We start from the raw sequence: 25,000 nt of genomic DNA, 5'->3' as shown, positions 1-25,000 counted from the left end.
ACTAATTGCAGATGCTGTGTTCCTGGTCTGTTTAGTTCTAACTGCAAGTGCTATTACAGGATCTAATACAGAAGGCAGTCGTCACTAAGCGGAGCTCTTTATTCTGATTATTTAGTTAAGCTATATAATAAGTATATAATCTGTTTTTTTTTATCCAGTTGTTGTTTCTGCAGTGCGTTTCATATTTTTTCTGAATTTTGAAGCTGTTATTTTATTATTGATGAGAGCATTTCTTCTAACCAGCTTCCTTTTTATATACACAGTTCATTCACAACATCCCCAAATAGAGCCAAGTCACCTAATCTTTTTTTAAATTAAAGTACCGTAAAGTAGCGCGACATACTGTTCATACACATAATGCAACACACTACCTAGCCTATTATTTATCTTAGCATGCATGACACTTGCTATGAATGTTACATATAATGATGTTTATTATCCTATTTACAGAGAGTTTGGAGGCAATCATGTGTTTTGTACGTTTTTATGCATGTGCTTTATATAAATATATTTCTTATTATTCTTACTGTAATCATTTTAAAGGAGTTTGTGTTTAATAAACGTTTAAATACACCTGGCAAGTAGTAATTTCTAGTTATGTGTCTGGTGTGGATTGTTTCATGGTATGACTGTAAAACTAAACCTCGATGCCTTTACTGGATGTGTTTGTATTTCTATTAGCCTAACATGTTAATTTAACTCCAGATTTGTGTTGTAAATGTAGTATGTTAGGTTGCATACTGCAGCATACATACTATCATACTGTAGTTTAAGTATACTGTTATAAAATGTTTTTTTGGTATATGCGAATACTAAATCAAACCAATGAAGAAATTACTTAATTTAATTTAGTGGATTGGATGTAGTACTAACCTCAACATAATTATCACACAATCACATGTACTGGTATACATATTTCATTATACATTTGAAAGCTTGTAGATCAGCCCTTGAACAACATTTTAGGCTCTAGGTGTTTCCAGGAGATGGAGTGTCTCTCTTTGTAACAATAAAATGAACTAAAGTCAAGCCTAAAAGCTTAGTTTTTGAGTACTCATGAATGACCTGAACTCCACCCTTGAGGGGAAAAGGGTACTTTTTAGAAAAAAGTTACAGGTACTTTACATAAAATGGGTGGATACAATCAATCATCAATAGCTGGAAAAGGTCAGTAAAATGAACTCGGCACTCTCAGTTGACACATGATAAAGGGGAGTGGTTATGACAAAGGAAGTTAGGGGAAATACCAGAAAATACCAGATACTTAACTAAGCCATTGAAATAATGCCTTCACATGACTCGGGGTCCGACTTCAACAAGTCCTATGTAAGTGTCTTGTCTTGTTAGACTATTCCTTGTATCGTTTTTTTTTAACTTTATTAATCTTAAAAAAAGTCATTTTTGACAGAATATTACTGTTGTTTCAATAGTTAAGAGAATTTCATATGTAGTTTATTATCAGTGGCTCTGTTTGTATTACATTGACAATATCTATTTACATCTTATTTTCATTTAACATTGGTGCCCTCGAATACAGGTAGGCTATACACGTGTGTTAGGGTAATATTTGTATGCAATTATAATCTGATCATCTGTGTTTAAACACACAAATTGCAGTTTTACAGCTTTGTGTAGTTTGCTGGAGTTGTTTAATGTGATTTAACACAACAAATTGAGGTTTTCCTTTATTCTTATCGATGTGGACGTTTGGTAACAAGATAACGTTAATTCGTTGCTCACAGAAGACAAATCTGAATACCTGAATATAACGTAGATATATATAATGAAGATCGTAACACATGTTTCGTTATAAAAAACACACTCTTGTTCATTAAATTTAAAGTTAGACAGGTCCACAATAAGGTGGTTTACTGTTGGTCTTCTTTTTCTATTCATAAAGATAGCTTCCGAGTTGTGTTTGCAGTTTTTGTTTTTTACCTCCTGACTTAGTTTCCCAGTAACGTTAAATGATGCAATAACAAAAGTATTAAAGCCACCTAACCTGCTGATTCTGACTTATATAAACCAGTAACCAGCAGGGCTCTAAGACTCCAGGACAGGGACTGAGAATACCCGAGGGACTTACCTGAGGGATTTCTAACCTGTGTGTCAATGTTTCTGCGATGTTTTCGTTTCAGTGATAACCGGAAGCAGCAGGGGCGGCGGTGTGTCCCTGACGAGAGGCTTCCAGGATACTGGGACTTTCCGTAACGTTACCGACTGAATAGTGAAACAGTGAGTGTGTCACACACCAGTGGAAAGGATAAGTTGCTGTGCTGCCTTCATGTAATGTCTCGCATGTTTGTTTACTCATACTAGACAGCTAATATATTGTCTCCGGGCTGCCTCACAGATCAGCGAGCTCGACAGTTATTAGCTTTAGCAGGCTTGCTTGCACTAGCAAGCTAATGTCCTCTGATCAACTGGTTTCTGTGGGGTGTTGATTGTCATGTCAGTCGGCGATTTCTAGCTAGCTGTGTGTTTTATTGAATGCTTGACAGCTGAAACCAATTTAAAATCAATACTGTTCACTTATAAATATAAAACGACATAGCTAACGTTAGCTCATGAACACAATAAGAGCTAAAACAGGAAGTCCCTGGTAGAACAGGAAAGTACCTTCACTGTCGGGGAAACAGTGCCAGTGATTTATAACATATTAGCTGTTTTTCCGCTGAAAGATGTTTAATTCACTAGCTGGTCATGTGTTTACCATCTTTAGTCCCGAAAGGTTTAACTAAGATCAACTTGATTGGGAGTTTTGTTAAAGCGGCGATTTTCCTCATAAAAGTCAGTTTACTTGTTAAGAGGAATAAGTTAACGTAACGTTACTGTCATTAGTTAGCCTGTGAAAATAGGTCTATGATGTTGTCTGTCTTTCTGGAAAAGTTTTATGAAGTCTTAGCAAATAACCCTGATGGTCATCGGGGAGATTTGCATTAAAAACAGTTTGCATAAAGTTTGAAAGAAGTGGGCATTCACCAGGTAACTTATTATTATTATTATAAACACATTAATGCTTGCGTTAATGATAGATTTAGTGTATATAGGCTTAGCTTTTGAACTGTTTGTGAGACAAAACAAGCAACTTTGTGGACTCCGGGAAATTGTGAAGACCATTTTTCACTACTTGAATATAATCAATATTTTAATACTAGAAAAAAATATTTTTACTGGTATGAACAGTAAGTTGTTTGTTGAAGTATGAACTGTAATAATTAAACAGTGAATGATTGCAAAATGATCCTCTTTCCAATAATATCACTTTAATTATGTTAACATATTCTGCATTGAAGTTAGATTTTATTTAATAGCAAAACAAATTCTCTGTCTTTTTGTTTTGGCACTGTGTTAAAACCTTAAGACATTTATCTTCAGAGAAAAACTCACATCCTGGAATCTTTTCCGGGTCTTTATATATTTATCATTCTTGGTTGGAATAAATTAAGTTGTATAGATTTGAACATTGCTGATTGTAATCATGAACTTGACTTAATAGCGAAATTGGAACATATACAGACGGTGGCTTAAAGAGGTTAAAATCCTCCATGAAGGATTTCTACATGAACATAAATCAACATTGTTTCTTTCTTTCCACAGGTCCTGCTATCATTAAACTAAAGAGGGGTGTGCATTATCCTTACCAAAGGAGGATAACATTTTTCTTATTGGGTTTTTACTATTCAATCATGAACACTTAGACTCCTACAAAAGGGATGTTCGAGATGGGGGGAGGGGTTTGAGAGCACGTATCCCTTGGTCTGTGTGTGTGTGTGTGTGTGTGTGTGTGTGTGTGTGTGTGTGCTCGAGGCATTTGTTTAATTTAAAATGTACATACACATAATCACATACCGTATGTTAAAATTGGTATGGTTAGATCATGTATTAGACATGTCTGTGCTAAATGTACAAGATGATCAAGTGTATACTGATCCTGGGTGATCAGACCACAGTGTAACATAATGATTATTGATTTGAGGATGCATTTTAATTACGCCGTTAAGTTCATCCTTTTTTACTGTACAGGATGTGTTTTGTTGGGACATATATCCCCTGGGACTGTAACTGAAAAGGAAATATTGAAGTTTCAGAGGTTACTCTACAAGGTACAGGTAAAATTGATCCAGGTGCAGGTTATATGCAGGGAATAGGATGTTTGACGAAAATAAATGACAAATGTGTCAGATACCTCGTGCAGATTGTATCCAATATTGTGTGATGATAGTGGTTGCTGGACTAGTAGGTTTTTTTTCTGCACTCTCTTGGTTTCAAAACTTAGCCAATCATCACTTTCTTTTTCTCTCTCTTGTCTTTTGATTTGAGTAAGAACCCCCCCAGTCCCCGATCGTCTATTTCACTATTTTCTGTCTCAGTGTGAGTGAATGTGTCTGTGTGAGAGAGAACACGACCTTGGGTTTTCTCAAACCTCTCTCCCTTTGAAGGACATCTCTTTTGCCTTAAAGTGCTCCACTTAAATACAAAAATGGAAACTCTTGTTCAACTCAAAAACAACCAATTTCTGATGGGGTTGTGTCGCAGCGGCCCTCCACCTGACCTTCAGTATGATAACACCTCAGGTACCAATCTCTCTTGTTCTTTCCACTTCATCAGATATATAATTAAGATTTGTTCACATTTCTTTTCGTGTCTAACCTCCTGATGTGTTCTAATCTAAGGAAATGTGTCGTTTTCATCCCCAGAGCTCTTCCGCATCTCTACATTTGCCCGATTCCCACCTTCGGGAGTAACAGAGCGAAGTCTGGCGAGGGCAGGTTGGTTCTACACCGGCGTGGGCGACCGCGTGCAGTGTTTCAGGTGTAATGTGACCGCAGAGGGCTGGCAGGCCGGAGACTGCCCAACAGAGAAACACAGGCAGCTCTCACCTTCCTGTTCCTTCATCCAGAGCCTCCCATCTACAGCCAATCTGCTGTCCTCCTCTCACTCTGCCTTCTCCCCACTCCGCATTGCTCCAGCCATACCAGTAAGATCAAAAGTTTCTTTGAAAAAAAAAAATAAGATACAGAATTTATAGAAGAACATTTCCGCTACATCTTGGTTAGAACACCTAATGAAATTGTTTTTTTTGTCTTCTAGATTTCTGGTCCAGGCCCAGCCGTTCCTAACCCGACAGTAAGCCAAGGTGAAGATCCAGTCGGCTACCTAAATATGGGCTTCTCTGCTCCACCCCCCTCCAGCCCGCTTAGCTCTCGTGGTGTAGAGGACATGTCCCACCAGAGACCAACATGCCACAACCCCAGCATGCGCAGAGAGCAGGACCGCCTGGACTCCTTCCACCCCTGGACGCTCTCCATCATAACTCCTGCTGAGCTCGCCAAGGCGGGTTTCTACTACCTGGGCCAGGGCGACCGAGTGGCCTGCTTCAGCTGTGGAGGACAGGTGTGTAGCATTATTTTAGAGTTTCCATCAATTTAAGGAGATTGATTATCTTCTTTTCTCTCTGTTCATTTTGCTCTTCTTGTTCATGGTATAACTATTTTGTATCAGTAACTTAACCTGTTACTATACATTTGTTTGCTTTGTTTATATCTGACCTATTCTGCATTAGGAACCTTGTTAACAGGTATTGATAGGAGAACACAAAGAGGGTTTATTATACAATGACTCACTGACAGAAGTGGACAGCAGGCTACAATACATCCACCTTAAAACGACAGGTAGAACCATTCAGGTATGACAGTGTGTGTCAAGTTGTGACAGAAGTTTTTGTTTGTGTATACAGTTGAGTAACTGGGAGCCAGGTGACAGAGCCGTATCCGAACATCAGAGGCATTATCCAAACTGTCGTTTTGTGAGGGGGGACAGAGCTGACAACGTGTCGCTGGCCGGAGCTGCGTCTGGAGGAGTAACTTCTCAACTGCCCACAGGGGCCCCAGTGCTCAGTAATGTGTCCAACCCTGCCATGCACCAGAGCGACGAGCGGCTGCTCACTTTTGTCAACTGGCCGTCACGTATCCCTGTCCGGCCTGACCAGCTGGCTAAAGCTGGCTTCTACTACGTAGGTAAGGACAATATCAAAGAAACTCAGTTACTCAGTAACAGTGAGAAGGAGGTTAAATAAGGGTTAAATAAATCAAAATATATTTAAGTTAGTGTTGTAAATCAAGCTTTGATTTTATTAAAATGCACATTATAATTATATTTTGGTCAACTTTCTATGAAGCCCATTAAAAAATAAGCTAATTCTAATTAGATTTATCTTTTTATAGTAAATACTTGAGGATAGAGGGTCATTATTTTCTTTTCTAAAACAAAATTGGTTCTAAAATGTAAATCTTAAAGCTGTTATGTAAAATGTCCTGAAAGTCTTCAACAGAATTTGCTCATAATGTGCAGATGAAAGGTTGAAGTCATTTCTTGTCCCTTCCATGCAACAGTAAGAGTATTTCCCTCCCTGATTGGGGTTGTCCACTGCAGAGTGGTATTTGTCCAGTTCCTTTAAATTTGAGCTGGAAAGTCCTGATAGAAATCTCTTTAGGGACACCTGTTTATAAACACGAGCCAATGATCTCATGTCAATGCTAAATATAGCATTCAGTTGTGATCAGTTTGCTACTAAAGTATTCCAGCAGTAGAGGAAATGAGAGATGAGAAACCAATGTGTATTCAAATTGTTTTCAGTCATCTTTATGACTTTTCTTTCCCTAAAACCCCTGAAAACCATGTGTCGCACTGAAAGCCCTTTCTTTGCCCTCAAGGTCGTAACGATGATGTCAAGTGTTTCTGCTGCGATGGAGGCCTGCGATGCTGGGAGTCTGGAGACGATCCCTGGGTGGAACATGCTAAATGGTTTCCTCGGTAAATCCAGCTGTTTACATTTTTAATAATATAATAATTTGATGTCAGAATGTGTTGACCAGAGCTCTTTGTACTGTAGAGAAAGACCGCCAAGACAAATATTCTGATTGTCTATTTACCTGTGTAGAAGATAGTTTATGAATGTTTGCATGCATGTTCCTCTGGTTAATGGCAGGTGTGAATACTTGCTCCAGGAGAAGGGACAGGAGTTTGTTCACCAGATCCAGGCTCGCTTCCCTCGGCTGTTTGAGCAGGTGAGCAGAGAGTGAGAGTAAACATCAGTACTTGGTTCAAACATTTGGCACAGAGCAATTCATTTAATAAAAAAAAAAAAAAAAGCACATTTTTCTTTTTTCTCCCCAAAAGCTTTTAACGAATGGAGACGGCAGCTCCAGAGAGTTTGTGGATCCACCTGGTGAGTTTAAAACAATGTAAAAGTAAAGTTTTTCGGCCATTGGGAGGTACAAACAAATTGTACTGTTTCTCAAATAGTTTTCTGTATACAGTAAACTATTTGAGCTGTGACTTTCTTATGTTGGCCAGACTTTTTGTTGTGTTCTTGTCTAAATGGAGCGTACTGAAATTGAATTAAACAAGATAAAGGGTTTAAAGAGTGCCGGACAGACTCATGTCATCACCCAGCCTTGAGTGTCTCCTCTCTCTTCCTCTCAGTGGTTCACCTCGGTCCAGGAGAGGAGCGATCTGAGGATGCTGTCATGATGAACACCCCCGTGATTAAGTCCGCATTAGAGATGGGCTTTGATCGCAGTCTAGTCAAGCAGACCGTCCAGAGCAAGATCCTGACCAGCGGAGAGAACTACAGGACAGTCCAGGAGCTGGTTTCAGACCTGCTGAGTGCCGAGGATCAGAAAAGGGAAGAGGAGCGAGAGATGATGGCAGAGGCGATGGCGTCAGGTACAGCTGGCAGGGAAAAAAAGGTTGTCTCTGCAATGTGTTGTGAGCAGCCCTGAATTCCAATGTTGTACCATCGGCTGCTCTCAGCCCAGTGAACATTTGAAGACAATAAATTCCATTTGTATCTCTTTTATTTCAGATGGCTTCACCTTTGTAAAGAGACACCAGGCAGCGTTGATCCAACGTCTGAAGAGTGTTGAGCCAGTGTTGGAGCATTTAAGAGAGCAAAATGTGTTATGTAAGTTTCTCTCAGGCTTGAATAGCTGGGTCTTTTGAAGTGTTTTGTAACTCCACTAGTTGAAATAGGGTACTTTGGGGGTACAGGAATGAGACTCAACTATTTCTGACCAAAACTAAAAATTTAAGAAGATTCAACATTTTAGTAAATAAGAGCATTTTTCATAATGCAGCGACTACAATGAGGTAACTAAATGTGGATTTCCAGAATTAGTGGATCTGGGGTTTGTTGCATTAAATGAAGTAATGTCAAGAGTTTTCCCTTGAGCCCGTTGGGGCTGCAGTTAATGGGGAATAACTGTATATGGTTGTTTCAACAAGCAGTCGGTGTAATATTTAATAAGAATTGCAGATTTTATTTCAGTTTGTTCTGTTCTGTAGAAGGGTTATACGCTGCTCATCAAATTTAATAATTACTGACCATCATATTTTGATGATTTTAGCCCTCATCATGCAGCTGTAGCCTCTAGACTTCAGAAACCTCTTGACTGTAACTCTTCCTCCCTGTTAACCTGCAGCTACAGAGGAGTACGGCGGTCTCAAGGCTCAGACGTCAGCCCAGCAGCAGACTGCCAAGCTGATAGAGCTCGTGCTCACCAAAGGAAACGCTGCAGCTGAGGTCTTCCGAAACTGGATCCAGAAAAACGATGTCCACCTGCTCAGAGATCTCATGGGTATGTCTTTCCCACCGCACACTTTGACTGCACTTGCCACAGAACATGGTGTGTGCTCAAACTGCATACATTCAAGTAAAAAACCTTTGACCACTGAGGGTTTATCATGAAGTTGTTCAGTCTTAAAGTCAAAGCTTTAAATAAAAAAGTGAGAGGACTTGAAACATTAAGGCTAAGATAGCTCTTAAGAGGTGCGAAGTACATGTTTTTATTATATTAGTATATATATTGTTTCTATTGTGCATTAACAAAAACCTGAGTTAATGACATTGTTTTTCATTTCATTTTCAGCCCAATCAAACGAAGCTGCATCACCAAGCCAAGATCTTTCAGGTATTAAGACACACCTGAGCCTCGCGCAGAACTTCTTATCCCGCCAATTTAATGTTTTGTGCTTAATTGTTGTAACTATGAAGAACTTTGTAACCTCTTTTTTTATAAATCAACAATCTTTACTTAAAATCAGTCCCATGATGTGTGTAAATGTAAAAACTGTTACATGATTTTTTTTGTAATGCTGTTTTTGTTTGTGAACTACAGGTATAGTCATTAATACTGTGTGGAGCAATTTAATGTAGAGATTAACAGTGATGTCACCTGTTTGGATACTGTGGGTCATTAGTTGGTCACTGTCACTATTTAAAGTCAACTTGATACTGAGATTTCTGAGACTTCCAGTAGCTTTTAGCCAACATTAAGGGGAAGTCGTTGAATCCATTTTGGATTTTAAGACAGAAAAATTAATCAATTTTTTCCCCTTGCAGACCTCCCCATGGAGGAGCAGCTGCGGCGCCTGCAGGAGGAGCGTACCTGCAAGGTGTGCATGGATAAAGAAGTCAACATAGTATTTATCCCATGTGGACACCTTGTGGTGTGCAAAGAGTGTGCGCCATCACTGCGAAAGTGCCCAATCTGCAGAGGCCTGGTCAAAGGCACGGTCCGAACCTTCCTGTCATAACCAGGAGGTTTTGAGCCGCTTTGTCTCAGTGTCCTGACTATGTGATTTGAATGTAAGCAATATGATATAAATTTCTATTTATTGGAAAGAGCAGGATGTTTTGCATCTTTTTTTCCTACAGCGTATATCTAGATAACTACATACGGCTCACAGACAAAACCTTAACTGAACCCAATTAAGTTATGTTTAGTAAAAGGCTTTGACTTTAATATCAGAGTATAGTCTAAAAGTGCCCCGAGATGACTTGTGCGCAATATAAATGAGTTTTCGGCTTTTCTTAGGGCTGGTATGTTCAAGATCAGAATCCTAAATATTTAAGTAATAAACGTGTCAGTTTAGTGGTCTAATTATTTTTTTTGTCAGAGGTATCAAAGTGACGGTCATTTAGCCTTTAGCATAAATCATGATTACATAAGAAACACAACTCTTATTGTGACATCGTGTTTGTTCATCTGTAAACAATATGGTGCAGAAAATGTCAAACCTGAACAGTGGTCACAAGTAGACCTACTGAATGAAAGACTGTTAAACATTATCTTTATCAAATGTAACATGAATTTTTTGTCTTTTACATATCCTGACTCGTATTAAAATCCTAATCATTCAATAGTAACTAAATGTAAGGCGTTCTCATTTTCCTGTATAAAACCTATGAAGTCAAACAAGCATCAAACTGAAAGTAACTAGTGAATTGCTGTACAGCCTCCATCTTCAGTCAACAGCATTGTATTTTACAGAAAACATGGAAATATTAAAGTTAAAACCTTCATAAAGTTTAACGCAAGTTAAATTGTAGTCCTTTCTGTCTCGCCAGTGACATTTGGTGATACTACTGCATTTTCCCAGTCTTCACACCAGACTATGGCAACTGTCAAATGTTCTACACTATTCAGTGAATGTAAAAACCGATGAATAAACTTTGTACCAGCATGTGCTCCATTTCTGCCACCAAGCATGCTTTTTCCATCAAGTCTAATGTACCAGTTACCTACTATTACCATACAAGTTCCAGTTCTGCAAGCACATCTACCTGCTATAGGAACTTTTAACAGCAAGGCTATTCCTTCTCACAAGATGCCAACATTACACAATTAGCAGTGAAGACATTTAAACTTACAAGCTTCTACAGGTCACCAGAACATTTGGTGGCCAACCATTCAGCACAAATAGTTCAAGAAATCAGCTGTCTAAATAATTGCTACTCATAACGGGAAAAGCAGACCTCCATTTGTCAAACTGACAAAATTCAAGCTTGATTCCAGTTTATGTACATTGTTATCTACAAACAAGACGGATGCCTGATTTGTTTTGTACAAAACTCTTAAAGTAAAAGTTTTAAACCTGCATGTTCAAAGACCAAAAACAGGTCTTGTCCAACTCAATACATTAACACTCAAGGTTATTAAGCTTATCCAGTCAGCTTCTCAATCTCACTGGATGCCCTGATGCGTTCTGGCAAACACCTTTTGGGAGGAGAAATTGATGTTTTAAAACAATTCTGTCAAACATACAGTCTGAATGAATTACTTTTAGAAAAAAGGTTCTTGGAGGATGTTGCACCCATTTTTACTTTGAGAAGGTGAGCCTCTCCTTTAAAAAAAACAAAAAAAACACAGGCATCAGTCGTAAAAGCATGTGTAATCTCTAATTTACTGTATGTATTCATGTGTAAAGACAACTCACACCAATCAGATTTAGTTTATACAAATATTTATTCTTCCACAAGTCTCTTCTGCCACAGTTTAGATGATGCCAATCTGTAAAGATGAAGAGGAAATGAATTACACATGTTCATCAACAGAGTGAATACATGAGTACCAGCACTGTCTGGCATCAGTGGTTCCTTTGAATGCATCATAGACATTCAGATTGAATAAAAGTTTACATCACTTGCACAGGACTGAGCTTCTAAACGCAAATACAACCATTATGTTAACTGGATTAGCCTTTAAGACGAAACACAAAAGACTCACCTTGTTTGCAACATCCAACGCGTCGTAATCTGGTGCGAGACGAACGTACGCCTTCTTCTCACCGTCAGGCCTTAACACGGGTCAGAAGAAAAACATGCAAGATAAAGCAATAAAAAAGGTAGCAAGTAAAACTGCGCTATTAAGTTTATATTTACAATGGAGACTCGAATGCCGTTTGAGGACCTATTAACTTAACACCAGATGTATTTTCTGTACAGGTATGTTAAGTCCTGCAAACTACTACTGTGCCCATTAAGAGTCCAAAAGATGTGATTGCAGTGAGCCAATATCACTGTTATGAACGGTATTTTAAAAAGGGAGTGCATAAAGTAGTCTCAGCCATGCAATGCAGGTTCCAACAGGACAACTAGAAAGTGGCACTCTGCCCAGCCTGGAAGACGATTTCTACCTGATCAGCGTGTTGACTTTGGCGACGTCGATGTCGTACAGCTTCTTGACAGCGTGTTTGATCTGGTGTTTGTTTGCCTTGACGTCCACAATAAACACAAGTGTGTTGTTGTCCTCAATCTTCTTCATGGCGGACTCTGTTGTCAAGGGGAACTTGATGATGGCATAATGATCCAACCTACAAGGGGAGGGGGAAAAAACACAGACACATTAAGCCAAAATATATATTACCTGACAAACACGTCTGTTCATTGTTCTTCACTACAAACAATTGTTTACATTTGGTGCATCAGTAATTTATAAAGCTGGAATCATGCTTTTCATACTTTGATCGCTATTTACCATCATATGCACCAGATTTAATCCTTTCTAATTAATTTTATAAGCAGCGTGCCGTCGCTGTAACTCACTTGTTCCTGCGAGGAGCACTCTTGCGAGGATACTTGGGCTGCCTGCGGAGACGCAGGGTTTTAGGGCGACGGAAGGTGGGAGAAGTCCTCATTTTCTTCTTCCTCTGGCTGTGAACACCTTTCAGCACAGCCTTTTTGGCCTTCAGGGCCTTTGACTTGGCCTCAGTCTTGGCAGGGACAGCTAAGATAGAGAAATATTACTTGTTAGACCATCAGATGTTCATGCTCCTCCAGTTAGTAACTTAGTAAGGAGCCGCTTTGGGGAACGTTTCAAAACAACACCATTAAATCCCTTTCTACTTCAAATATTTGACATGTTGAACATAAGTTTATTCAGTACAATGATCCCTTAGATCAGGTTTATAACTTTGATAGCGTTATTTAGCTTTAAATTCTGGTCTGGAAAAGCTACATTTACGTTGACATGCTTACACAAGTTACAGTTGACATCAGTCTACCTCAAAAGGGATCATTAGTACCACTTAAGCACATTTTCCAGGACAAATGACAAATTAAAATACACACGTTTCCATACATATAGCTTATTCTGCATTTGGAAATACTAAGTGTGCATTCAACGTTACTCTATACCAATAAACCACAGCATGGGAAAACCTACACTCACTCCTGACACATGACTAGCATGGTAGTACCAAACATCCCTAAAGACAATCAAGTTATAGACTTCGTTATGTACAACCAACAAAATGGCCAACGTTTCCGACATTTTCTTTAGTTTTCTATTAACATTAACACCAACTTTCACGTGTAGCTTATGCAACGTTTCAAACACCGCTCCGGTGTTCACAGTGCTAACGTCACATAGCAGCTAACCCATTAACTTGTTAAATCGTACCTATTAACGTCAACTAGGTAGGACATGTCCATATTACACTGTGTAGGAAGGACAGGACAGGTTCATAGCTGTTACTAGACCGCGTTTTGATCAACAGTGCCAACGCTAACATGCTAATATTAGCTTAGCATCACGTTCCAGCGTGCCGGGGACAGTGTGCGTTATCTTCGTATTTAGACAATTGGCAGCAATATCCTAGATTATTTAAACCACTGGCCATTTAGTCTAACATTTCGCACATAAATACCTAACCTTGGAAGCGTGATCTATCTAAATTCAACGAGTTATTCATACAAAATCATCAGACTAACTAACCTTCCTTCTTCGCCTTCGGTGCCATGTTAAGAAAGGAAGACTGACCGGGGTTTCCTGCAGTATAATGCATGGGCGAGATCTCACAGCCGATGTATCGCGATAGTTAAGAAAGCTGAAATGCTCCCAAGCTGTAGGTGAGGACGACAACACACTCTCTGTGATATTTGTTTTGTTTTGGTTGAAAATTGCACTTGATCTGCAACTATTTATATATAGCACCACATTTAGTAATGTTAAAAATTAATTAAAGCTTATAATTATTTGTTAGATATAGTACTTAGATATGCACACAATGTATTTGTTTTGTATTATTTTTTTAGTTTCGTGAAAAATAGCTTGCCAATCTTGCTAACATTAACTTGCTACGTACAGGTTAGCTTTCTTCACTTCAGATTGCCATGTTTTTTTCACCATTTTGAAAAAGTGAATCATCATGAGCTATAAACATTATTATATGACTAAACTATAATGAACAGCATTAAATGTAAATTGTTTAAAATGGAGTTTGCTTCTGCTGCTAGGTTCAGACAACCTTTGTTGCCCTTAAGCTAAAAAGTTTTTCCTTTTCCCACAATTCCCTAAATGAGCCGTAACAATGTACCACTTTGCCATAGGAAATATATAATTTATCTTCCCTGTGCTGTAGTAAAACTAAAAAGTAGGACTTTGCTACATGACCCTTTAAATGCAGCTGTCAGTGAGTTACAACTTCTATTAAGCCAACATGTAAAGTAGAATTTATCCTTTCTATAGAGTCTGAATATTAGTATAATCAGGTGTAGTGGATTAAGGCTAAGTAATTAATCATGTATTAAAAATCTTAAGGGAACTTGTCTCCCCATCTTTCACACAACTGCCTTCAATTAGTTTTATTAACTTGTTAATTCAACAAAATCATTCAAATCACTCATTACAACTTTATTTTTCTTGAAGAATGTTGAAATGTGAAAATATATTCTGTCAATCTCATGTGTTGCAGATGAGCAAATGTAACAGAAATAGAAACAAATAATATAAAACTGTTTATTTTATACCATAACACATACCAAAAATGTGAAAATTAGCAGTAAGTCAGACTGCAAGATGTAAAACAATATCCACGTCGATCTTCATAGCAGTCTGTTCATACAGCTCTCCTCTATTCCTCTTGCGGCTTATTTTTCTTCCCCTTTTTCCTGGAGGAGAGAGTTGGAAAAAAAAATTGACCAACATCCTCAACTTGTGCCACATCTTAAACCTTTTTATCCCAAAATGAATTCATCCAATTTGTTAATTTGAGGTCTAATTTACAGGTTGAAAAGTACTGTCTACTTGAAATCCATTAATCAATGTTTTAACATGACTTAAAAATAACAATTTATTTATTATTATTATAGCATCTTTCAAATTTCAGATGGCATATATGTTTATTTGTAGAAAAAGACAATTAGGGTGAAACTTAGCTCATTTAGCATGCTTTACCAACTATCTAATGTCTTTTAAATCTATCACTCCAGTGCGCCAAAGTCAGACATGTTTCAATAATAATTTACACATTGTGGCATTAAGAATAATTTATTTTTGTTGTATTGTGCCAAAAACACATAAGGGAGGAAAAAAAAACAAAAACAGTTGTCATACACTTTGGAAACTAATTGTACAGGAAAGTCTATCCATTATGAGGACAACCCCAGCCACACACACACACACACACACACACACACACACACACACACACACACACACACACACACACACACACACACACACACACACACACACACACACACACACACACACACACACACACACACACACACACACACACACACCCCTTACTTTTTTAACTTTGCTCCAGAGTAATTTGAGCCCATCTTCTGAGACGCCTTCTTGTGTTTTTCTGTTCCCCCTTCTTTCTGTGTTTTATTTCTTCTCTTCATCCTCGGTCCTTTTGTCTTCTTCTCTCCTTTCTGCTGCTGCACTGCTGTTTGAGATCCACTTTCTCCTTTCTGCTCTCCACCCACTGCCTGCTTCTCTCCTTTCTGTCCTTTATTTGGTCCTTTGGCTTTTTTCTTCATTAGGAAGCGAGGAGTTGTACAAATGGTGCTTCTCACGGGAGGCTTCTTCTCAAGTCTCCGCTTCACTTTACTAAACACAAACAAATACAGATGGACTGTTAAAACCATATAACCAAAACTGATCAACTTGACAAGAAATAAAAGAGCGAACATGTATTTAAATGCATTGATTACTGTGGAACTTCATTATCATCATCCATCTTCTTTACCTGTGTATCTTCTTGAAGCCAGTCATGTAGTCGGGTACAGGACAGCCAGCTTGTTTTATGACATTAGCGATACTGTTAGAAAGAGATGCAAAGAGAAATATACTTAGAGAAAATGGGTAAATTGTAGAACATATCACAGAAAAACATAGGTAAAGGGATGTCTCGTTTAAAATACATGCAACATGGTTAGGGAAAAAAGTGAACCAAAACTAACACATATAGCCCAAGACATTGTACTGTGCTTCAGACAAATTGTTTTCTTTTTAGAAAGTTGACAGCAGAGACGTCCAGGAAACAAGCAAGGTTCAAAGCGTGGATGCTGCAGGTATGTGGGATGTCAACAACCTTAAACATGCTTCACCTTATATTTTCTGTTTGATGACCACAGCTGGACCTTCATATAAACAAACTACTCTCCCAGAATTGTTCAAACAAAAACAAGCTGTACATAACTATCTGCAAAGAAAGTCATTAAGGTTCATGTATCCACGTACCTGCGGAGCAGTGGCTTGTCATTTTCTGTGAAGAAGGTGATGGCCTTCCCCTGATGTCCGGCCCTACCAGTCCGACCTGAGGCACAGCAAACAGGATGATAAATTAGGGAACTGATGAGCAGACAGGGAGAAAAAGATGTGAAATATGACAACATTGACTATATGTAAAAACGAACCAATTCGGTGGATGTACTCCACAGAGCTGGTGGGGAAGTCATAGTTCAGTACAAGGTTGACTCCTTTGAAGTCGATTCCTCTGGCTAGCAGAGCTGTGCAGATCAATACCCAAATCTTACCGGAGCGAAAACTGTTGACTACGTTATCCCTCTGAATTTGAAAAGCCACAGAGGAAAAGGATAAATACAATGTTGCACTTCAGGAAGGAACCATAACACAGTGTGCTGCCGGTGTGTACCTGCTGCTGTGTGCGGTCTGCGTGGATCACGTCTACATTGATACCTTCATACACCAACTCATGGAAAAGCTCCCGTGCTCGTTCTATAGACTGCACAAACACCAGCATGGGAGGCAGGAAACCCTGAAAATGGCAAAGGGGTCAGCCTTTCATTCATTCTTAGGGCTTATATTCTTATAGCTTATATTCATCCACAAGTTATTTTATGTCTTCTTTATTACTGTGACTGTGTTAATCGGTTTATCATATTCAAACTTTGTTAAGGCAAAAAAAACCATGGTTGCAGGATGATCTAGTTAAGAAAATAATTAAACACAGTTCATTTTTTACAAGCTTGAGAGGTTGCCTGTCTGGAGTTTCCTTACTTTTTTGATAATGTCCCTCATGGCCACCAGTTTGCCGTTCTCTGTCCCAACAAACAGCAGCTCCTGGTCCACCGTTTCAACTGCCGCATTCCTGAGAAGATGATATATTCACTTTTCTTTGTTTGTTTTTCAAGAACAAGACAAAATAAATCCACCAAAGTAAGGAGTTTTACAAGTAGATTATTACCTGTGTCCAATGTTGACAGACACCAGGTTGTCAAGGTTCAGACGGCACCACTGTTCCACATCTGATGTGCAGGTGGCGCTGAAGAACGCCCTGCGCACCTTTGAACCAGAGCAAGCCAGAAAAACTGTGGCGAGCTGCTCCCTGAAGCCCGTCTTACCGCCCTCAAACAGCTTATCGGACTCATCGACAACCAGCCACTCCACACTGAACACCGACAGAAGACGACAATCAATCTCTCGGTTTTATTTGTGTTATTTTTGCTTTTATTTAACAGTCGACAATGGAGACAGAAAGAAACAAGAGGAGACAGGAGTATGACGTGCAACAAAATGTCCCCGGCCAGAATCAAACAGTGGCTGTGGTTATATGGTATGAGTCTCAACCACAAGGGCGGTCTCGTCCTGTACCACCAAGCCAGATTAATGGGTTAGCCAGCTACCTTTGAGCTTTTCACGTATCACAAAGCTGGCATACTTTTAACCATGGAAAACCCAGAGTTAACAGAGCCAGCTGATAACAAGCTACCCGATACCAGTTCAGGATGATGAATGTTTGGCTCAGTCAAGCCATGTAATGAATGAGACTGGATGTGAATAATGCAGGATAAAAAAATATATAAAACAACCTGTAATTGTTTACAAAACTTCACAGGGCGCCTTTGAGAAAAAGAAATTTCAGAGAGCAACAGATTCAGTCTTACCTGCTGAGGTCAAGAGCTGGAGGATCCTGCTTGAGAAGGAAGACGAGTCTGTTTGGAGTACTGACGAGGATATCTGCACAGAGAAAAGGTAAAGGCAATTCATATTTCAAATTTATATTCTACTCTCCAGTGAACACATTTTCCATTTCTTACCATATTTTTTGTTCGACTGTGGTCCATATTTCTTGGCTGCCAGGGAGGCTTTGTCTATGATGTGAACTCTAAATCCTACTCCCTCTGACAGGCGGAGCAGCTCTCTGTAGGTCTAAACACAAAACAGAAATACATCACTTAAGCAGTAGCTGATACTCCAACTGTATTCCATAGGGATTAAAACCTGGAAGCTCGTGTCTTCAAGTCTCCTTCGTTGACATCAATAAATATGCCGTCTATCATGATATTAAAAAAAATTGCACTGCTTGAAAATGGACAGTGAAACTGGAATTTACCCTTTTTCTGAAAGACATTCTCAAGTATTTCAAAAGCACTCTTGGAGAAATGTGACTTAGTAATTGATTTGTAATGATAAAGCTAGGGTAGGCAATTTATTTCAGAAGCATATTTTGTTATATTTTCTGATGTTCTGACACAAATATCAAAGATATCCGGTATCTGTGGCTGTGCCGCAGGACTGTAATTAGGGCTGGGCAGTAAAACAATAATGATAGTTATCGCAATATAATTTTCCTCAATAACAATATAACAAATGTTCAATATATAGTCAATAAAAGTTTGATTTAATTAATTTGAATCATGAAGGAACTAGCACTTAATTTTTCTATTAAGATATTTCTTTTGTTGAGGAAAAGGGACTGAAAAAAGATTTACTAATCATATTCTTTTGAAAAAACATGCTATCATAATAGTTTTGAATGTTCTACCTCAGATTTGTGAAGTGATCCACTGTTTGGCATTAAGTGTTTGTCACGTTCTGACCATAAAGAAAAGTTTAACCACACAATTAACCATCTGGTTTCTTCAGTTTTCACTCAGGAGCAAAAATCTGCCTTTAAACTTAAAGGAAATAATAATTTGACATTTAACATGACAATTGTCGATATCGGATAGTATCAATTTTTCTTTTATCGTGATAACATTTTTGGCTATATTGCCAAGCCCTAACTGTAATAAGCACAGCCAATCGGTTCATTTGCAAAAAATCAATTAATACTGCTTTAAAAACATTCCATAACACAATAAAAAACTAACCTAAACCTTTTAATAAAAAAACCTCACCTCAACTGCTAATAAAAATGGCCATTATAGCAAACAGGCCCGTGTGTGTGTGTGTGCGTGTGTCGTGTACCTGACTGGCCAGTTCTCTGGTCGGGGAGATGATCACAGCTCTGAAGCCCAGGTTGGCCGGCTGCTGCAGGTGGGCGAGCAGCGGGAGACAGAAAGCCAAAGTCTTTCCTGATCCTGTGGGAGCGCAGGCCAGGAGCTCCCGGCCCTGACAGAGAAACCAGTCACACGGAGAGCATCACAAAAACACTGTCTGGACGCTGTTTGACAACCACTGAATGTGTGTGTGTTTCTGTACTCACATGCATCATGAGCGGGATCGCCTGCATCTGTACTGGTGTCGGAGAGTTCAGCCCTGCGTCTTTGAGGTTTTGAATGACGCGCTGGTTGAGACGATACTCGGACTGCAGCTCCTCAAACGTGCACACTGGGTCGGGTACATCGCAGCCATGCACATTTATACGGTGTTGAGAGCGAATACGATTCACCTTAAATGAAAATAAAGGGATTTTACATAATTTCAGTGGTAAGTATAATTTTAACATCTGTCAGAATCAGATGAAATCCCTTTAGCAATTTTTGTGTGTGCTAGGAGGTTGTGCATCTCTGAGGACCTTTTCCTGATGAAGATGCTTCAGCCTCTTCAGTGTGGATTTCTCCTTCCCATCACTCGGCAGGTTTTGGATCTTTCTGTCCAATGAGGAGGTCCAGGTGATGCCGTTTCCCTCTACGTCTTTCAGAGGTATGCCACCAGCTTCAGTCAGACAGAAGACAGCGAACAGCAGTGAGTCTCACATGGACGGCTGCATCACATTAATTTTAAATGGATAAAACTATAGTATATGTAAGTTTGTATTACAATATTAATATATTTTCATATAATGTGTTTTCTGGAAATTCAATTGAGAAGCAGTTTAGGGATAAAATAGTAAGACAAAACTAGCATTGTCATAAAGTAGTGCTGCTCATTGATCTGCAACATTACACACACCTGAAATAGCAATATTAATAAGAGCTGACATTCATAAAACCACATATAATGCAGAAACAACATCACCTTATTATACAATTCACAATGATACTTCACAAAGATAAAACTTTTGTTTTTTTAAGTTGGACAGAGTGAATGGTTTTTATTAATAAACAACTACTATTGGTGATTGATGGTCATGGACATAGACTATGTCAATGTAGATGTTGTCAATGACATGTTTTCTGTGTCTGATACAGACCTACAGAAAGTTGATGTCTTGTTAGTTAATTTTTTTTTTAAATGTATCACACAGGTCACAGATATCCAAATGGCGGGAAACTTCAAAACATCTGGAAATAACCTCAGTCAGCTGCCAATCAGTTGGATATGCCTTACAGGTGAGCAGCAAACATCCAGATCCTTTACCTTCCACCTGGTTTTTTTTCGTCTTTTTCTTTTTTGTCCTCACGTCTCTCTCTTCATCCTTTTGCTTTCTTTTGCCTCCTGCGCCACAATACTCCACCTCATACTTCTCTCCTTTCTCCTCCTCCTCCTCCTCCTGTCCTACGTAGCTGTTCTGGGCTCCATTGGTTGGTCCTGTGCCAAAGTAATCGATCACAGGGAGACGATCTGAGGACGCTTTCTCTTCCTGAGACCTGGCAACCTGTGAAATAGGATAGGAGAATAGTAACTATCAGTTTAAAATACTTATTGCTCTACCAGTCATCTAATGAAAAGCGATATTAAGGCGCTGAACTCCCCAAAATCTCCTAGAAACAATCATTGCATCACAGTTTCACGCTAACACAAATCGGGGTTAGCCAAAATAGATAAGCGGTGGCTCGTGCTGCCGTTATCACTTGCTGTTTGTGTCCACTTTATCATCAGCTACACGTTATGTTTACCTTAAACCGGGAAGCGTCTTGACCAAACCTCTTCAGGTCAAATTTAGCTCCTGCTCCGAGTTTCCGAAACAACTCGAAGGCATCCATACCTACAGCAGCGTGGTCTGTGCGCATCAAGGCATCACTAATCAAAATCCGGACCATCCACCGGCGGCTCTTCCCCTCCTCCCTTAACTCTGGTGCCCCCTGTTGGCTGTATCCAACACCCACAAGCGCGTTGTTGACAACAACAAAAAAAGACATGACATTCCAGTTTTTTCCAGTGGTGGAAGTACATCATCAAAATTAAAAGGAATGAACACTTGAAATATATCAGTCTGTGTGGAATGAATGTATACATTATACAAGTTTCACTTTTTGAATGGAATTACTGAAATAAATCAACTTTTTGATGATATTCTAATTATATGACCAGCACCTGTAAATGTACTCAGGTACTTCACTCAAAGGTCAAATTTAGTATGGATGTTAGGACATATCCCTATCAGGGATCCCAGCAGGATACATTTCAGAGAGAAATGCATTTTACTCCATTATTTTATGACTTTAGAATAGTTACTTTACAGATTCAGATCAATAATACTAAATGTAATCAACAAATAAAGGATATTGTTATATAAATAAGACTTTTATTGAGCCACAGGGGAGGATTCACAAGCTACCCAGCAGTATATAATGTGTGTGTGTGTGTATATATATATATATATACACACACACACACATGTATACACATATATATATATATATATATACACATATATATACACACACACACATATATACACATATATATACACACACACACATATATACACATATATATATATATGTATATACACACACATATATATATAATAATAGGGTTAGCCCCACCTATACCAGCTGCAATCTGCTGATCAATAATTACGTATAATCCAGTAATATAATAAACACTGAAATGGGCCATTCTGCTAAATGAATACTTATTTAGTAGTGTAAGTATTTTTTGAGGACCTTTACTTGTATTTCTGCACTGTAGTATTGCTACTTTTACTTAAGAAAACGATTGTGTTGCTTGTGCAACTGTTACATCCATGATATATCACACACACAATCAGACCACCAGCGCATTCAAATGGTAAATGTAACTGAAAACATTTAGTAATAATAATTCTAAGTCCTATATATTATCCTCATATATGCTTTATATTGGGAACCTAGTAAGAACTCATCGCTGCAATTATATATTTTGTTAAAACTGTTAGAGCTGAAACATCTTGTCAGTCTCTTACACTTCCTTGTCACCACATCAAATACTGCAAATCCACTGTAAACTACTGGTAAAATCCCATTTATGGCGGCATCTACTTCAGATTTTGGTTCTAAAAACTGTTTGGACTATTTTAACCCAAGGCTGTTGCCCACTTGGTAATCCAGCCGCCTTGCAACTAACGTAATCTTTTCAGTCACTGGTGTTTGAGTGTTTATATTTCTGATAATTCAGATGGAAATACTGTACTTTTTATTCCTTGACATTTATCTCACTACAGTGACTGTTAACATAATGTTTGCATGTGAAACAGAAATAAAACACTGCTCAAAATCAGTGCTATAAATCTAAGGTCAACTTCAGGATAACAGCATGTTGCTAGACAGTAACTCTGAAACCAGGCTGTGGGAAATTACTGTATTTATTGTTTTGAACATCTACCACACTGTGCAGATGTCCTGTTTGTCAGTCCAGTCAGCGTCATTATTGCTGTGTTGACACAGACAAAGTAGTGTACCTCATAATCTGAATTATGGCTGGGCAATATCACTGTAATGTTTTAAAAAATATTTTTCAAACATCAACATATGTCTCGATATGGCAGATTTTTGTAAATGACAAATAAAACAATCAAATTCATGTACAATGCAATCAACCATGTTCCACTGTTATGCATCACCTCAGACATAACTCTCCACAAAACAATAAATAATTAACTTAAATTTGTTAAACAATGATACAATATGTTGATGTCAACACAATATGAATTCACTGAACAGTCATTAAATGAATAATTTATCATTTAATGACTGTTCAGTGAATTCATATTGTGTAACCAGCTCTAATATTAATTTGGTTGGTCTATACATTTGTTCTCAAAATGTAATTTCCCTACATGTCATTGTTTATCACAAGTTAATCCATAGAAGAGTGCAAGTGTAATTAAACAGATAAAAAGATATAAAAAAGCACTGCCAGCTTCAAAACGTATTAATGTACATAATCCTAGACTGCCTTGAGAATTTCAAGGCAGTCTTGTGGTTCCTTGTGATGTCCTTAGATTACATTATGGCAAAGCTGGTTACAGAATCTTTGCCGCTGGTCATCAGTTAGTTTGTGGTTGGATGTTTCTTCTCCGACTGTCTGCTCGCGCTGATCTGTTCAACCTTAAAGACCAGTGTGATCTTAGTTTTCTGAAAGCCACCGCTGCAGCTGGAAAGAGACTCCTTACAGCTCTTCACAGGTCCTTAACAAATCCTCCAGGAAATTAACCACTACCACCACCACCTCTTTTCCCCTCTCCTCCTCTCCCCGTCCCTCCTCTTCAGCCTTCAACACCTTCAGTCTGATCAGGGTCTGCTGCAGACCTCCGATTCTCTGCTGAGGGGTGAAACCATCCCCCCCTGTGTCTTTCTCTCCCTGTGCCCCCTCTCCTCCTCCATCCTCTGCTCTGAGATATTTGATCAAATGCTCTTTGATGCCCCTCCCCTCCTCCCCAGCCAGCGATGCCCCGAGTGCAGGCATGTCCTGTGACTGGCTGACGCTGAGCAGGTGTAGGAGAGCTTGTGAGAGTGTGTGTCGCAGGCTGGCACTGTAGCGGTACTCTAAGAAGTCGTTTGTGTCTTCGCTGTTCTCCAGGGCCGTGGCCAGGGAACGCCACACACAGCTGAAGCGCTTCGTGTCCCCGTAGCAGCCGCGGTGGGCGGGGACTGCCAGGGCAGCGGCAGACTTGATCCGCACCTTGAAGTTCTTACAGGAAGTGACGACATGGCAGAGGGAGGAGAACGCGTCGCTAGACCACGGGGCCGAGTCTGATGGGAAATTAAAAAAAAAAAAAGAAAGAGAAATGAACGGTCAAGTTTGAAGAGAGAGCAACATTAAAATAAAATTCAGATCAATCACTGATGGGTACACTTAACAAACCCCGTATGTGATGTAAAACTGAGGGGGAGTGCATTAAAAAAAAAAAGAGAGACTTTAAACCATTGTTTCAGCAATTCAATAGCAGCAATTAGGTCCATTTCCCAAAATATCAAACTATTCCTTTAAATTCTGATTGGACGCAAGATCACAGAGCCAGACTGATAACCCATTCTGACCCAAACCTGGGAAAATGCCCTGGCAATAAATACTTACCGAGCGGCAGGGCAGGGTTTCTGAAAGCATTTCCCAATGCATAGCAAGCATTCCATCGGACCTTCATAGTGGCTTCTGATTGGACAGTTTTAACCAGAGCACGGACTGCGTCTTCCAGCGGGCGCTGGAACGCAGACCGGGTCAGCTGACTGTGACGCAGAAAATGAAGCAGATTCCCGAGTGCACGCACTGCGTTAGACTTCACCTGGGGAGGGGTGGGGGTTCGAGGCGAGGGAACAAGTTTAGAGAGGTTAGAGTCAATCAAAGACTATAAAATTATGTGGCAGAACAAAATGTGGCAAGACAGATCTGAATGTTTGTGTTTCGCTAAGCTCTCACTCTGTCTTTGTCGGCCGATGCTCGGGTGGCTGCCTGCAACATCTTGAGCAGCAGCATGTCTGATAACTCTTCTTGGAAGTCCACACCTACACTCTCCCTGATAAGGGGAATGGAGATATGGAGATATTATATACCTTGAAAACTATACTGGTTTTATCAAAAACAGT

General features: G+C 39.2%; 4 protein-coding genes, 2 long non-coding RNA genes and 1 other non-coding gene across 9 annotated transcripts; 3 read left to right on the top strand and 4 right to left on the bottom strand.

Moving 5' to 3' along the window:
* Positions 1 to 1,265: 1,265 nt before the first annotated feature.
* On the top strand, positions 1,266 to 10,539 carry birc2 (baculoviral IAP repeat containing 2). Of its 2 annotated transcripts, XM_038695062.1 has the most exons (14): positions 1,266 to 1,326; positions 2,139 to 2,235; positions 3,601 to 4,577; positions 4,701 to 4,981; positions 5,095 to 5,397; positions 5,741 to 6,020; positions 6,717 to 6,816; positions 6,992 to 7,070; positions 7,183 to 7,231; positions 7,489 to 7,731; positions 7,871 to 7,969; positions 8,487 to 8,642; positions 8,934 to 8,975; positions 9,407 to 10,539. In XM_038695062.1, the coding sequence occupies exons 3-14, from the start codon at positions 4,484 to 4,486 to the stop codon at positions 9,598 to 9,600; spliced, it is 1,920 nt and encodes a 639-aa protein (XP_038550990.1). In that variant the 5' UTR covers positions 1,266 to 1,326; positions 2,139 to 2,235; positions 3,601 to 4,483; the 3' UTR covers positions 9,601 to 10,539. The 2 variants fall into 2 exon arrangements, with proteins under 2 accessions (XP_038550990.1, XP_038550991.1); XM_038695063.1 differs by lacking the exon at positions 1,266 to 1,326 and having other exon boundaries at positions 2,059 to 2,286; positions 9,407 to 9,600.
* A 754-nt stretch (positions 10,540 to 11,293) lies between these two features.
* rpl23a (ribosomal protein L23a) lies at positions 11,294 to 13,663 on the bottom strand. The gene is made up of 5 exons (XM_038695065.1): positions 13,563 to 13,663; positions 12,392 to 12,572; positions 11,983 to 12,159; positions 11,574 to 11,643; positions 11,294 to 11,357 (listed from the first exon to the last, which is right to left on the bottom strand). Exons 1-5 carry the CDS (start codon positions 13,630 to 13,632, stop codon positions 11,343 to 11,345), a joined length of 513 nt encoding a protein of 170 aa, XP_038550993.1. The 5' UTR covers positions 13,633 to 13,663; the 3' UTR covers positions 11,294 to 11,342.
* On the bottom strand, positions 12,265 to 12,336 carry LOC119884744. The gene has a single exon (XR_005441065.1). It is a non-coding gene; the product is annotated as a small nucleolar RNA Z17 (small nucleolar RNA).
* Positions 13,664 to 13,671: 8 nt separating the features above from the next.
* Positions 13,672 to 18,076, top strand: LOC119884743. Its single transcript, XR_005441064.1, has 3 exons — positions 13,672 to 13,696; positions 16,096 to 16,153; positions 17,941 to 18,076. It is a non-coding gene; the product is annotated as an uncharacterized LOC119884743 (long non-coding RNA).
* Positions 14,572 to 21,268, bottom strand: ddx52 (DEAD (Asp-Glu-Ala-Asp) box polypeptide 52). Of its 2 annotated transcripts, none has more exons than XM_038695060.1 (15): positions 21,110 to 21,268; positions 20,631 to 20,868; positions 19,846 to 19,985; positions 19,534 to 19,719; positions 19,296 to 19,439; positions 18,143 to 18,254; positions 17,990 to 18,062; positions 17,290 to 17,493; positions 17,103 to 17,193; positions 16,738 to 16,860; positions 16,499 to 16,649; positions 16,323 to 16,398; positions 15,829 to 15,900; positions 15,381 to 15,689; positions 14,572 to 14,737 (listed from the first exon to the last, which is right to left on the bottom strand). In XM_038695060.1, exons 1-15 carry the CDS (start codon positions 21,251 to 21,253, stop codon positions 14,701 to 14,703), a joined length of 2,100 nt encoding a protein of 699 aa, XP_038550988.1. In that variant the 5' UTR covers positions 21,254 to 21,268; the 3' UTR covers positions 14,572 to 14,700. The 2 variants fall into 2 exon arrangements, with proteins under 2 accessions (XP_038550988.1, XP_038550989.1); XM_038695061.1 differs by having other exon boundaries at positions 15,384 to 15,689.
* Positions 19,880 to 24,327, top strand: LOC119884742. Its single transcript, XR_005441063.1, has 3 exons — positions 19,880 to 20,015; positions 20,518 to 20,602; positions 23,997 to 24,327. It is a non-coding gene; the product is annotated as an uncharacterized LOC119884742 (long non-coding RNA).
* Positions 22,762 to 24,964, bottom strand: LOC119884740 (HEAT repeat-containing protein 6-like). The gene is made up of 3 exons (XM_038695064.1): positions 24,834 to 24,964; positions 24,495 to 24,699; positions 22,762 to 24,169 (listed from the first exon to the last, which is right to left on the bottom strand). Exons 1-3 carry the CDS (start codon positions 24,888 to 24,890, stop codon positions 23,586 to 23,588), a joined length of 846 nt encoding a protein of 281 aa, XP_038550992.1. The 5' UTR covers positions 24,891 to 24,964; the 3' UTR covers positions 22,762 to 23,585.
* Between the last annotated feature and the right edge of the window lie 36 nt (positions 24,965 to 25,000).

Source organism: Micropterus salmoides, unplaced genomic scaffold (genome assembly GCF_014851395.1).
Source record: "Micropterus salmoides isolate LMB-PRFRI ecotype aquatic unplaced genomic scaffold, ASM1485139v1 Ms_hic_scaffold_3643, whole genome shotgun sequence".
Classification (NCBI taxonomy): domain Eukaryota; kingdom Metazoa; phylum Chordata; class Actinopteri; order Centrarchiformes; family Centrarchidae; genus Micropterus; species Micropterus salmoides.
Note: the sequence above shows the minus strand (reverse complement) of the source record. Positions and strands in the feature narration are given on the sequence as shown.